This window comes from Schistocerca cancellata, chromosome 2 (assembly GCF_023864275.1).
Source record: "Schistocerca cancellata isolate TAMUIC-IGC-003103 chromosome 2, iqSchCanc2.1, whole genome shotgun sequence".
Taxonomy (NCBI): domain Eukaryota; kingdom Metazoa; phylum Arthropoda; class Insecta; order Orthoptera; family Acrididae; genus Schistocerca; species Schistocerca cancellata.
The window spans coordinates 528,637,128-528,652,316 of record NC_064627.1 but is presented as its reverse complement, the minus strand read 5'-3'; the positions used below and the strand labels follow the sequence as shown (position 1 = coordinate 528,652,316).

The window sequence follows — 15,189 nt, the reverse complement described above, 5'->3', positions numbered from 1 at the left end:
TTTCACGAAATGCATTTTCAGTTGTTGTGTTCTCGGTGCTTGGTTGCTTTTCCTTAGAATTGATCCAAATGCCAAACAAAGGAAAAAGTGTTTTGAACATGTGTTATTAGATGGCACATAGTCTTTATGCCATGCTGTGCTTTGCCTTGGAGGTCAAAAATTTAAAATATTTTTAGTAGTTGTTATATCCTGCCTACTCGTCAATTATGGAGTGCCTAGAAACGCGCTTTCTTGGATAGCTAGACAACAATTCAAGAAAATCATAATGAATTTTATTACAGAAGTTAAACAACAATAATTAACTTTGAGAAATACAAATGTGTTGTAAGCAAAGGGCAACATGCAAAATAAACAATGTCCTTCAGTATAATGATTCCAATACAAGTGAAGTAATACCGTGGGTGCTTCTATCCAGGTTGCTGGTCTTGGCGCTTCTGTAGAACTGGGCCACGACCAGTCGGCATGGCGCTTATGTCCTTTTTGTTGAAACTGTAGGTGGGTACAAAACATAAGGGCTGATCAAAGCTTCCATTCAAAGCCGTACCATCAGACTCGGTATGCCAATCAGGCAGAATCAACATAAGCACTGAGACGATCACCCACTCGATGCAGCAGGATGAAGATACCCGTTTGGTAAAATGCTGTATCCTGCTGTGTGAAGAGGACTATAACTGGCTGCTGCATATTCTCATCCCTCGGGAATAATTGGCCCTTCAAGGCAATTTTTTCCCCCTCCAAGTGACTGAAGGCATGATGATTGCATAGGGAAAGGTATGGGGAAAGATCAGGACTATAGGATTGGTGCTAGAATGTTAGTTGGCATCATCCGTAATGGATGAGCCTCCCAGATAAAAAGCATCTCGGGTCGAATCATGAAAAGCACAGAATTTGGAACACTGTTCCACAACAGTAGTTTTCGACAGAAATGCTCCCCCATTCACATTCTTCGCTCTCCAATGGATGTCTACCGTATTCATCATTTGGCAGTCAAGAAAAGAATGAGGATCAATTTATTAATAATGTCAACAGTTAACATTTCTGCATTTAGTGCATGCATGTCAGGTTGCTACAAATGCCACACTTAAATCTTGCTTACATGTCCGTGCTTAAATAACCACATCAGAGTCATGATATGTTGCATACATGCTGCAGCAGTGCCCTCAAAGGGAAATTTTTTGTTGCCCCTTATACATGTGGATTCTTGCAAAGAAGAAAATGGCAAACAGCCACAGTTAGTAATGCTGTTTTTTTACGCAAACAGCATCATTACCAATTTCAAGCCAACAGGCTCATCTTCAAACAGCTGTTCGTGTTTGTATTACATTTGTTATTGTTTACATTAATTCTTGGATGAAAAGCAGCCAACAGCTAATATAAACAGTAACAAATGTAATATAAATGTAAACAGCCATCTGGAGATACACTTCTCAGTTTCAAACAAGTAATGATGCTATTTGTGTGAAGACATAGCTTTATTAACAGTGGCTGGTTGAAGTTTTGTTTCTTTACTAGAATGAACTGTAAAAGCTTTGTTATTGGTACTTAGAACCAGCCAGTTTCCTGGTATGGTACTTAGTACATTCTTAATAAAATATTTATTTTCGGTTGTTAGGATATAACTCAGTTGCAGGTATGTTCAAACAGAGCTACATTGTTTTTCATCTCCTGAAAAACGTCAGATTTGCACTCAGAATATTTTCCATTTCCACTCTTCAGTTGATTCTAGCACTTTTTGGCCAGTAGCTCTGACTATTATTTCTTCTTAGTTATATTTTTATCTGACTGTGTTGCATCTCTTCAATTGTCATTGATGAAGATACATTAAACAGCTGCAGTTACTCGAATAAATGCACAAATGTAGCTGGTACAGGTGGAAAATAAAGAAATCTTGAGATTTTCTTTGCTGGTTTTTTTTTCTCAAAAAAAGGAACAGAAAGCAAAATGATAAGTAGAGGAGGTGCAGAGAGCTATGAAAGATGTAAAGAGAAGGTAAAAAGTCACATATAATCGCGTTCATATCATAATGTCATTTAAATTGAAGTTCAGCAATGTAAAGCAGCAGATGAAAGTTTAGATGGTGAATTCTTATTGTTGGGGCCCAGAGGTGACCCCAGCAATGACGGATGAAGTGGCTGTATGAAGGTCAGAATGAAGCACTGCTGCCTTCATCTGGACATGGGTTGAGAGTGGTGGTGGTGGTGGTGATTGGAATCGAGCAGCAGATTGTTGGTAAGACATCCCTGAATGAATAGGACTTCTATTCATGTTAAGTACAGAGGTGTGTTCACCATATAAACTCAGCAGGTCACCTGGGCTGTGGCAGGATAAATAGGGTCACCCACCGATGCCACCAGCATGGCAGTAGCTGACAAGGACAGCGTACAGTGGTCGATGAATGGCAGTCACATCCAGGCTGTGCTTTGGGCCATGAAATATTGCCCAGGAGGGATGGTACTCAAACCCTAGCCTCCAGCAAGTTTGATGTTGAAGGTGTGTGCTGACCCAGTGCAGCAATCAGTGACAAGGTGGTCCATAAGCACTGAAGTGCGGCAACAGAATAGCCAGACAGTTACCAGTCTGGACTCGAGCACATACCTCACCAGGAAGGTGGTTGCCCTCAGTAGGTAGCCACCCAGTAAGTGACTCAGCGATGTTAAGATGCCAGATGGCCCAGTTCAGGTGGTTGGCTGTAGCTCTAGTCCAGAGTATGCGATTCGCTGCATCGCTGTGTACTACAAATAGTCATCTCAAAGTTAGAACCTAATAATGGTAGCATAGCCTGGTATCGCGTAAACATCTTGGTACCATCTGAGAACATATGAGCACACAGAAAGAGGGAATTATTCAAGTACTGTTTTACAAACCAGACCAGCTGCTGTTTTCCTCTCGCCAGTGCTTTAGCCCAGAAATCAAAACAAGTTAGCATGCTTGCTGGCCATCATGAATCAATTGAGACTTCAGTTGTCCTGCTTTTCTCATCCAGTCTGTTTTTCTGTAGGATCTGGCATAGCAGAAAGATGTTTCAATTTCTCTTTCCACAAGTTGTGGTGGCTGAATTTGTCAGCATCTGCGTACTGAATAAGTACTCTTGCACTCTGAATATTTTTTCTTACTCCTTAGTGTGTGGTCACCATAATAATGTCTTTTTGCTCCCTAAGACTTAGTTTTGCTGCATTGGTACCAAGCATTCCAGTGGTCCAGACCAGCTTGTGGTGTCATTCATCCCTTCTTCATGTCCAGGTTTTACATATATGAATGTAAAGCATCTGAACACATGTTTTACTAGTTGACATAATAATAGAAAATAAATAAAAGTTTTCGCTTGTCCCTCTTACTCTAATGTAGCTTAAGTGACACAGTTTATTGGCTATTCCTTGGCATCTGTTGTTCTGCATCATCACCCAACAAACTAATAATATAGATTACCAAAACTATTCTTAGTTAATTCCTTTCACCAATCATTTAACATCAAATTGTTCCATTCAATTGTTCATTGTGCTTCGCATTCTTGCTCATTTACCAATGGTTTCTAATTTAATTATTACTTAACTAATCATTATTCACTATGAGTAGCACAGTACATTGGTAGTTGATGAAATTGGAATTCACAGGGATGGGCTGTTTTCCGGTTGAGTTAGATGCAGGTTATACAAAGCAAGATCAGAAATGCAACAGTACCAGGAACTGAGGCAATCAAGGTCATAATGTTATTGCACTGCCTATTGTGGTACTGCTGTAAAGTCAAGAAAACGAAACTGTTTGCATGGAAAATGGCTACTCATTGAACCAGAGTTCTGCTGTGTCCCCAGTGTGGCAGGTTCCAGTGGCCTGTTTGTTGTAGCTTCTCTTCTCTTGAGGTTTACAATGCTGGTGCATATTATTTATAGTCTTAAAGAGAACTGTCGCAGTAAGAACCAAAAAATAAGAAAAAAACTCCCAACAGCACCATGCACGTAAAGATGAAAATGGTAGTCTTTTTTTAAACAAACTCTTAATCACTTTCAGTAACAAAACCACAACACAAACATTCTTGCACCTTGTCACATCAAAAACATAATACCTACCATTTTGAGCACTCAGCTGCTCTGGTGTGATGCCATTGTTCGTTGTCAGGTGCCTGCCCCTTCCCCTCAATATGCGGCTTTATGTGCCATAATCAATGTGCCCTAGTCCACTGCTACCAGCTGCTGTATCAACATAGCAGTTGATGCGTGGTCTGAGCACCAGTTCTCACTAAGCATTCGTGTAGTGCACACAAAAAAATCTTAAATAAAAATGTAGCACCTTACATTACTGTCTGCTACTGTTTAGGCATACTGCTGTTTCTCTTGACATTTATCCTTGGTATTGCTGCATAAATTTAAATACATATTTTAAGAGTCTGATATCACCTTGCTGAGCATTCTTGATTCATATCACTGCAAACACTCAAATTAGTTATTGTCACTGCCTTCATCTTGGTTACTGTTGCAATTGTCGCTGTCTTCTTTAATGTAGTGCTTTAACACATTTTGCACATATTCTTTCTGTAGTATACTTCAGTGTCTGAATTCACAAGGTGAAGTGTATTGGTATGCTGTTTTCCTAACAGTAAGATACAGTCAGTTGTAAATTAGATAAAACTTTTTATTGCATTAATTATCTATTCTCTTTGACTGCATGTGAGTACGCTTAAGTACTAAATTTCCAGGTTTATATATAATTGGATACGCCAACTTATCGTGTGCAGCTTTATGTTTGCCACCAATTTCAGTAATGTTTCTTTCACATTTTAATGCACAGTCCAAGGAATGTCATTAGCAGACAAGTCTCCAATTGCTTTACGTATTAAGCTGTCAGGGTTCTGGTCAAATAATACTTCAGTTGTGGTATTATGTGGTTTATTGTTTAAAACCTTTTCAAATTTTCTGACAAACTGTTTTCACTTTACAGTCTTTTCTGGAAATATACTCTGCAAAGCCTATTCATATCCTTCATTATACACTCATATTTATTAGAAGTTGGCCTGTAGTGTGATGTATATACTGGCACAGCATAACATTTTTCAAAGTCGTTCCGGCCAGCTGTCTCCCATTGTCACTAACTGTTTTCTCAGGCTCACACATCTTCATGAAGTAAAATTTTTCAGTTTTGATGCTTTGACTGTTCCTCTAGCCTTTTTAGCAGATATAAATTTACATGTTTAGAGAATAACTAAATATGACTCAGTTAATGGCCACAGAAGTTTAATGGTATGTTTTAGGGTTGTACCATATTTAACTTGTAAGAAATGAAACTGTAATTCTTAATGTTACCACCCCCTGTGTGTTCAGGGGTAAGAATAGGCCAGTGGTATTCCTGCCTGCCGTAAAAGGTGACTAAAAGGAGTCTCAAACATTTCGGCCCTTATGTGATGGTCCCCTCTTGGGTTTGACCACCATATTTCAAAATTATTCCGAAGAGCGAGCCAATTGGGGAAGGGCGCCTTACTTGGTGCATTGTGTCCACCCTGCATTGAGACCTTTACCCAGTTTATTCGTCATTGCATTGCAGTCCCGCTCGCTCTCCATCTCTTGGGTAAGCATGCATTCCTGGGTGGGATTTCCGCCATGCACTCTGCAGTGTCGCTTTCTACGCTGACGACGACCATGGACCACTTGCCACCTAATATCCAACACAGTAGCCAGTCCATTGTGGTGGGGCCGCCATGTACCCTGTTGGTTGTAGCCCCCTGACAACACAGGGATCGCTCTATTGTTGGCTGTGCCATTAACTCCCCACATATGCCAAGGAGTAGATGCCGACAATGCACCTGCACACAAAGCAAAACTTGTTCAGGATACAATCAAAACACTTGGCTGGGAGCTGCTACCCCACTCACCGTATTCTCCAGACTTGGCCCCTTCTGACTACCATTTGTTTTCATCAATGGGACACGCATTGGCTGAGGAACACTTAGATTCCTACAAAGAAGTCGAAAATTTGGTGTCTGATTGGTTTGCTTCAAAAGATGAACATTTCTATTGGCGCGGTGTCCACAAATTGCCAGAAAGGTGGTCAAAATGTATAGAAAGCAATGGTCAGTACTTTGAATAAAATGTTTTTACTTTTCAATTCAAAATTAGTGTTTCATTTTCACACAAAAACGCTCATTTCATACTGGTACACCTGGTATTTTACAAGTTTTCATCAGGAATTCAAGGATATGGTTTCTGAAAAAAGGTACTGGTCAGCATTTCTATCTCTCTATCATTTTTAACAACCTTCTGAGCTGAAATTTTTATTTTACAAACAATTGTTCTAATATTTTATCACTTTAAGTTACATTGTTTCAAACTTTTAATAATTTTCTATTTTACTTACAGGCTCTGAAGAAAGCTGATGTTCTTCAGAAACAACTTAACCAACTGCAGTCAGTTCTAAATTTACATGATGATTCCAATATCAAAGATCTGCAGAAGATGATTGCTGATTTGTCAAATAGTGTGTCACAAGCAGTAATTCCATATTGGAGAAAGGTAATTGTGTTTCATCAGTGGTGAGTAGGGAAAGGAAAAAATCATTTCTTTTTGTCAATTTCGGTGTTTCTTTTTGCAGATTATGGCATTGTTTTTGCCAATTTTGGTGTTGGTTTTTTTTTTACCAGTTTCGGTATTGGCTTTTTTACCAATTTTGGTGTAGAGTTTTTTTTACCAGATTTGGTGTAATTTTTTGCCAATTTTGATGTAATTTTTTTGCCAATTTTGGTGTCAGTTTCTGGTGTATTTGGTTTGGGGTGTGGTGCATTCCTTATTTTCATTTTATCTCATTGTTGTTCAGTGTAATGTTGAAAATGAAAATATACATACCATTTACATTATATGAGGGACATTCAGTAGTTAGAGACAAATTGATGTAGAAATAAAATTGTGTTTTTACAAAATTAGACTTTCACTACTTCTCCAAAGAAATCTTCATCTTGTTATTTGAACCACTTTCCCGCATATTCTTTGATCAATTCATTGTTGCTGACCTTGTTTCCTCATGATGCCTCCTTGAGTGGACTAAATAAATGATAATCCAAGGGAGCCAAATTTGGACTCACCCAATCCATTTTTTCAGTGGTTTTGTGGGTCAGGTGGGCGATTTGAGGTGACCATAGTCTTGTAGCAATATTACACCTTTTCTTTGAGATCCACAATGTTTTCCTCCCATTTTTGGCTTTACTTTGTTCATCAGCACGTCTCAGTAGTAGACACTGTTTATTGTATGCTTATTTTCCAAATATTCACAAAAGGTGATACGTTGGGCGTCCCAAAAGGTGGTCAACATTACTTTTCCTGCCGTTGATTGTATTGTGAATTTCTTTTAGGCAGATGTGCTGGTGTGCTTTCATTCCATACTTTGGCATTTTTAACTCCAGTCCTAATTAGTGAACTCAAGTTCCATCACACTTTAATATCTTGTTTATGAAAGGTGAACTGTTGTAGCCACTTACAAAAATTTCTACAGTTCATACAAATTTCACCACACTGCAAAATCATTCAAGATAAGATTTTAGCAGATTTTTCACATTCAGAAAGCAAAAAAAGGATCACAGGAGGTTGTCCAACTAATGTGGAAACTTCCCAGAGGGCATACCATTATTAAATGCAATATTGAGGATATAAGCAAAACCATTATTAAGCATCAGCTGCCCTCAGCTCATCCTAGCAGTGCCAACCTATAGTGACAGAAGTACAAAACCCCTCCTACAAAACAAATTAGAGAGATTAGAGCGCGCACAGAGGCTTTCAGACAGTCGTTCTTCCCGCGAACCATACGCGACTGGAACAGGAAAGGGAGATAATGACAGTGGCACGTAAAGTGCCCTCCGCCACACACCGTTGGGTGGCTTGCGGAGTATAAATGTAGATGTAGATGTAGATGTAGAACTGTTTCGTTCCCACATCTGGTTCTCTCTGATTATTGAGTGTCCCTAATGTTTACTGACATCACATATCTCATCTATATACATTATTTTAAAAAATAATAAATCGTTTACATTTGACCCTTTAACATCTGTACAACCATAAAGAAAGCATAGTCATAACTTTAAAGTTCTCACCAAAGATACTATGCCACTCATTTGTTAACACAAAGCAGCTACTGAGTGTATATTTGATCATAGAAGACAAGCTTTTTGAGCAAAACACTAGATATTTGACAGTGTTTACAAAATATCTGGTAATGGGGAAAGTGGCCTTTTCACTGAATAATGAAGCGACTTGCGTCTAGTCAGAATATTTTTACAGCTGAATCCTGCCATTACTGATATGGTAGAACAGTCTCTTTGTCATGTCAGTGTTTAACTGACTCCATCGTAATCATCCTATGGTTGAAATAAGAATCTGTGACTATGAATATAGAATTGCATGCATCTGTTGTAAAATTTCTTAGGTTAGTGCCAATGTGCTACCGAAAGTATTTCAATGTTCTCTTCATCTCTGCCTGAAGTATTTATCCCTTCATGTTTCTCAAAAACTTTCCGATTTCATCACCAAAAATTCCTTTTGTGCAATAATGAAGCAGGCTTCATACACTGACTTGGAAATTAAATCAAACACAGTCCGAACGGGTCTGCAAGGCCCAATGGTACTGCCTGGCTGCCATGTCATCCTCAGCACTTAGGTGTCACCTGGTGCAGATACGGAGGGGCATGCAGTCAACACGCCATTGTCCTGGCCGTTGTCAGTTTCCGTGACCAGTACAGTAGCTCCTCAATTGGCCTTGCAAGGGCTGAGTGAACCATGCTTGCCATCAGCATTCAGTAGACCCAGACAGTGACCCATCCAAGTGCTAGCCAAGCCTGACTGTGGCTAACTTCCAGTTTATGACTGTGGGAAGGCTGTTGGCTTAACGTGGAATATAAATATTGGTTTTATCTAACAATGTCACTTTTCCTGATATTTTTGCCAACAAATTGTACCAAAAACAATGCAGTTCAGAGAGATTCTTAATGTGGTGCATGATTTAAGCTGCATATCTTCATTGTATGCAAGTATAAATAAGAAAACTACCAGATACAACAATTTAACTTCAGAACACTTAATAAACATGGCACCTGCTCAGTTTGCTTCCATCACCCATTAAGGTGATTCCAAAAGAAACTGTCAAACCATATCATGCAGTACAATTGAAATTCATCTGTCTATGTATGGCTGTTGTGGTGTCAGCGAACATCACATATCCCGTGCTGTGTGATTGGCTATGGAAGCTAACCAAGCAGATGCCATCTTGATTAACATGTTTGCAAAACTACATAACATAATTGACCATGCACATGATAGATATGTACCCAGCAGAACAGTTTACAGTGGGAGGGAACATCCATGGTGTACAGTTACTGTAAAGAAACTTCTAAAGAAACAGACATTACTGCTTAAAAGATGTAAAACAAAGCATAGGGCTATAGATAGAGAGATGCTGAATGAAATGCGTTTGGCTGTCCAGAGAGCAGCCCTGGATCTACTATGATTCCAAACTGGGGCAAGATCTGGATAGTGGCCATTTTCATCTACCTTCTTTACTTAAATAACATGGCAGCACATAATTTACGAAGTACCAATATCACATGCCTATTATGTGTACTACAAGCAAAACGTTTTATGTTGGGAAGTAATTTCAGATTTCATTCATATGCTTCAGTTTTTCAAACACAAGGTCGAAAAGTAGTAGTACTGTTTGTCCACTGTAAGTTGATGATTGGCACGGTGGCTGTCAGCAATGGTTATGACACCACATTACGCCTGCCAAGGGTAGAGGAGTGGCGAGGGGAAGGCAGTGTTGGCTGCCTGCAGTAGTGCTGGCACCACCGCCCACGTTTTGTGCTTAACACTCACGGAAATATTTCCCACTTAAGTGACACTTCTGTAAGATTGGAAATCACCTAATTTGTTGACATATTCATGATCGAGAGTTTTAGCTACAACTTACGTGTTATTTATTTGTCACAAATAATGAAAAATGAAAGTAGATGAACATGCAGCTTATGACACTATGAATCAAATGTCAAAAACTGATTTTTTAAATCTGTTCACACATTGCATTTATTAAACACAGCACAGCAGTCATATTTACAAAGCGTAATTAACTGTACCTGAAAGAGCTGCCCAAATGATGTTCAGTAAAGATAACTGTCATTCGTGTTTGATGGAAAATCATCATAATCATCGTAGCTTGAGGTGTGGTACTGATGAAAACTTAATCAATGACCATTTCCATTATTCCATCTCGTGTCCAGTACGCTTGCTCCAGCTGCTGCACTTTCCTGTGGGAGCCTAGCCAATCCTGTGCAGTAACTGAAAGGAAAGCAGCATTAACAAGATTCTGCTGTCTTTCCTTTGACATGTCACCAGTGACGTTGTTCTCCATGAACCTGCATTTTATTTTGGCTCACGCCAGTTGTGTCAGATTTAGATTGCAGTTGTAGGGCGGTAAACAGACAATTTTGTGGCCTTTGCTCTCGGTGATTTTATCCACAATGTACACTTTCACTGGTAGTTTGTTTTCCTTTCTAGGCAACAGTTCAGTCATTCTGATTGAGTCGTTGCAGTTTATTTGCCAGTCCCGCAACCACTCTAAAATCATAATCCTGCAGTCACATTTATTAGGCATTCTGTCAAACTTCCTGCCGTGGTATGGTGCATTATCATAAAATCACTGAATTTGGTGGAACATAGGAACCACCATATCTCCAACCCCCCCCCTCCCCTCCACACACACACACACACACACACACACACACACACACACACCTACCTGTCAACATACAGTAATTTCATCAATTTCAAGAAATTCACAAGTTAATGAAAACAGATTCTTGCATGAAGCTCTGACAAACTAAAACTTTGTACCAGAGTAGGTTCCCAGGTTCGAGTCCCGGTCTGACACACAGTTTTAATTTTTCAGGAAGTTTCAGATCAGCACGTACTCTGCTGAAAGGTGAAAATTTGTTTCAGTTTCTTGCATCTTGCTGCAAGTACTTGTAAAATTTGTCATTTAATTAAACTTTTTCTCAAACTTACAGAAGTTGTGTGTGCTCATCAGTAATGTGAAAACATCAGTTTCGAATATAAGATTAGCACAAAGGCAAATAGGCTGAAACAAATGTACTAGTGGAACCCTTAAGCACAAGTAATTGGCACCACCAGTCTGGGAAATGCGAAATGAGTTTACCATTAAATTTGTTTCACCAGCAGGGAAAACAGAATGGCAATATAGCCATCTTTAAATTTTAGATGATTTTTTAATGTTACTTTAAACATAAGTGCTTTACATTTATGTTAAAATCTGTAAACACCGCTTTCAAAGTCAAAGAGTAATTAAAAGGCAATCTCTTGAGATATTGCACCGTATTTTTGTTTTCCATTATTGAATATTTGATTATAGAATAGACAAGAGATGTTCGAAATTTGCATATGACTTTCTCAAAGTTTTTAGTATACGTGAAATGCTCTGATTTTAGTTAATTGAATAGTGTTTTGTGGTAACATGAATAGGTAGGTGGTACTCTAACATTTTTCTTGTTTTTAATTTTTGTGTTTCATCATGATTTTTATTCATTAATAATAATGCAGCAACAGTGAAGGCTGCTTTGGTTTTTAAGAATAACTGCACTTTTGCAGCAAGTACTAGCGGAAATTTGCTGAAATACTCTCTCCCCAGTGACTTGAACAAGTAAACTTGAGTAAGATTTTTTTATAATGTAAACATCTCAGCAAGCGCTTACAGAAGTTACGTAGTACTAAACACAAGTCTTCCGTAATACTTCGCGTCTTTGGGCAACTTGATGTTTCCAGCCCTCAGAAACACACACTTTCTCCTCTTCTGGCAGCACTAGCACAATAGTAAAGTTATCGTGGCTAAACAGTAGTACGAAATTTTTATATAAATATGGAGTTTTCATATTCTTACATATAATTTGCGTGATGTCCCTGTTTATTCTCCTTCCTCGTTCTAACAATCGATCTTGTCATCACTAATTCTGCGACAGTTCCTGTCATTGTCAAAACTTATTCTCTGGTTAATTTCTCTGACTCTGCCAGAATCACTGGTTCAGTTATCCCACATTTATTCTCTGGTTAGGCATTATTATGTGTTTCTTCAATGTGTTTTCCACACTATTCCAAGAATAAAATTAGAATTGAGCAGCTGCTAAGTGGGAACTATACAACTGGCCCTTAGTAATGTAGCGATTTGACAAAAATATTGTCAAAATTTCATTTTCTTAGATACACTGAAAAGATTGTATATTACTTTCCTTACCTGTTATTCATGTTAGTCATTTATTTCCACTCTGATCATCTGAATCTATGAATTTCGTTACTACCGTATTTACTCGAATCTAAGCCGCACCTGAAAAATGAGATTCGAAATAAAGGAAAAAAAAAATTCCCAAATCGAAGCCGCACCTGAAATTTGAGACTCGATATTCAAGAGGAGAGAAAAGTTTTAGGCCGCACCTCCAAATCGAAACAAAGTTTGTCCATTGTAATATGAGACACAATTTAGGTCGAATGAATGATACAGCTACAATAGTTTGGTTCGAGTCTAAGCTTAGCAGTTAAGCTTTACCACGTAGCCATTGCAATGCGTCAGGCGCTCCGTCCGTATTTATACGGGTGCCCTTCCTTTTTCACGTGCTTCGTCTGGTTTGAATCGATTGCTTATTTTGCTTTGATCTGATAATTTCCGTTTTCTTTGTTATAGGTGTTTGCGTCACTCTTAAGCTGAAAATGCATTACTGCACTGTGTCATGCATTGTTTGTCGCATTCTGATAGTGCGTGTTTACGGCCTGTCGCTGCCCGCGGCAGGGCTTGCTTTTGTGCGCGCTACCGCCGCCTACAATTAAAAAAAGAGAGGAATCGTCTCATTAGCAAAGCAATGGCAAGAGACTGCTATTTGTAGTTACTTACACTGTTGCTTTCTTTGATAATGATCAACAAGAACCAAATAATAGACTGCGTATGATAGAACATGTTCTGAACGAGAGTTTGGCGAAATTTTTTCTCCGTTTGAAAGTCTTTGCGGCCGCTTCTTTAGTACATCAAATTCTGCACAGAAATTAGTCATCTTCGATTTAAAAATCTAGTCAGTTGCCGTGCTTCATTTCTGACTGTATCACTATTAGGCATAAGAGTAATACGTATATAAACATGACACGATACGTATATTCTTCCGCGTTTGCTGTTGTCTCACTCTAGTTTCGTAGTTTATTAGGCAGACAGGATTTAAATGAGACAGAAACAAACATGAAAGAATACATGGCAAAATGTTTATATTCGTATTATTCTTTTGGTGAAGAGAATACTGCATGTGATTCACATTTCATCAGGTTCCTATTAGCAACCATCTCTTCTCACAGGTACAAAAAAATTCAGAACGTAGAGTTGGCCATATTGACAAAAATCCCAGTCTTGCCAGTCAGACTTTCGTAGTACATTGAAATTCTGCTACATTCGAAGATGAACAATACGGAATTTGTATTTACTTCGTTGGATAATGTATGAAAATGCAGTGGTCGAAACTCGGGCGGAGAAAGAAAGCTGGCCTTCCAATTTTTTTTTAAATTTTATTTACTGACGCAGAGGTTTTGGCGCCAGTATTTATATTTGTGCCTACAAAGGATGCCAGTGTAGCGCTACATACATATGCGACGGCAGAAGTTAATTGTGGCGGCACCTACCAACATTTTTCAGAACTTCCGCTTGCTTTGCACTCGATTCTAAGCCGCAGACGGTTTTTTGGATTACAAAAACCGGAAAAAAAGTGCGGCTTAGATTCGAGTAAATACGGTAATTACATCAACACTTATCATTCGCACATGCAACCAACCGAGTAAATAAACAGTGATTGGCAGTCACATGTATGGGTATATTTGGTTTAGCTTGTGTTGCCCTGTCCCCTTTTGTCTGTGGGGAAAGTTTATTTATTTCTAGATGTGATGTGGATTCCCCTGGCAGAGACATCAGGTAAACTATGTGCGCATTAAAAAATCGTGTAATGGTTCATTCAGACATCAACTTAGATTGTGTTCAGATATGTTCAATAAACAAATGGGAAGTGTTTCAAAATCATATGAACAATAGATAGACAAATGTGCCCTGGATGTTTCCTAGCTTTGTGAAACAAGGTTTTCTCATTCAAGAATGTGAATTTGGTGCCTCCTGAAATTGCAACCCAGGGCAAATACCCAAGACATCCCCCCTCCCCCCCCCCTCTTCCCTCCCCTGTATCCCTTGTAGATCTGAGCCTGCTGGAGAGCAATGTGTGATGCCTTCAATTATTATCATAGCAGTTATTATCAAATGATATTTCATAAAACCCAAAGATATTATGGTCATATGTAAAAGCTGTTAGTGCCACAAAGCTAGTGTCCAGTCCCTAGCAAATGAGACAGGAACTGAAATTGAAGGTAGCAGAGCAAAAGCTAAAATGCTTAATTCCATTTTAAAATGTTTCTTTACATAGGAAAATCTAGGAGAATCTTCCCAGTTTAATTCACATACCACTGAAAAGATGAATGAATAAGTATTACTGTTAGTGGTGTTGAGAAACAGCTGAAATTGTTAAAACTGAACAAAGCTCCATGGTCAGATGGAATCCTTTTTAGAGTCTATACTGAATTTGTGGCAGAGTTAGCCCCTCTTCTAGCTATAATATAGTGTAGAATCTCGAACAAAAACCATGCCCAGTTCTTGGCAAAAAGCACAGGTCACACCCGTCTACAAGAAGTGTAGTAAAAGTGATCCACGAAAGTACCACCCAATATCCGTGTCACCGATTTGTTGTAGAACCTTCTAATATATTCTGAGTTCAAACATAATAAGGTATCTTGAACAGAATGACCTCCTCAATCCCAACCAACATGAATTCTGAAAACATTTATCATGTGGTACCCAACTCGCACTTTTCTCTCATTACGTACTGAAAGCTTTGGATCAAGGCAATCAGGTAGATGCAGTATTTCTTGATTTCCAAAAAGGATTTTACTTGGTACTACATCTATGCTTATTGTGAAAAGTATGATCATATGGGGGTATCAAGTGAAATTTGACTGGATTGAGGACTTTTTGGTAGGGTGGGCGCAGAATGTTATCATGGATGGAGAGTCGTCGTCAGATATAGAAGTAACTTTAGGTGTGCCCCTGGGAAGTGTTTTAGAACTCTTGCTGTTCATATAGTGTATG

General features: G+C 38.8%; 1 protein-coding gene across 1 annotated transcript in view; it reads left to right on the top strand.

The window, feature by feature from the left end:
• Positions 1-15,189, top strand: part of LOC126162075 (alanine--tRNA ligase, cytoplasmic) — a 183,895-nt gene that overhangs the window by 145,726 nt on the left and 22,980 nt on the right. The window contains exon 16 of the mRNA XM_049918347.1: positions 6,345-6,497. Coding sequence (XP_049774304.1) covers positions 6,345-6,497 — 153 coding nt within the window. The remainder of the gene's footprint in view (positions 1-6,344; positions 6,498-15,189) is intronic.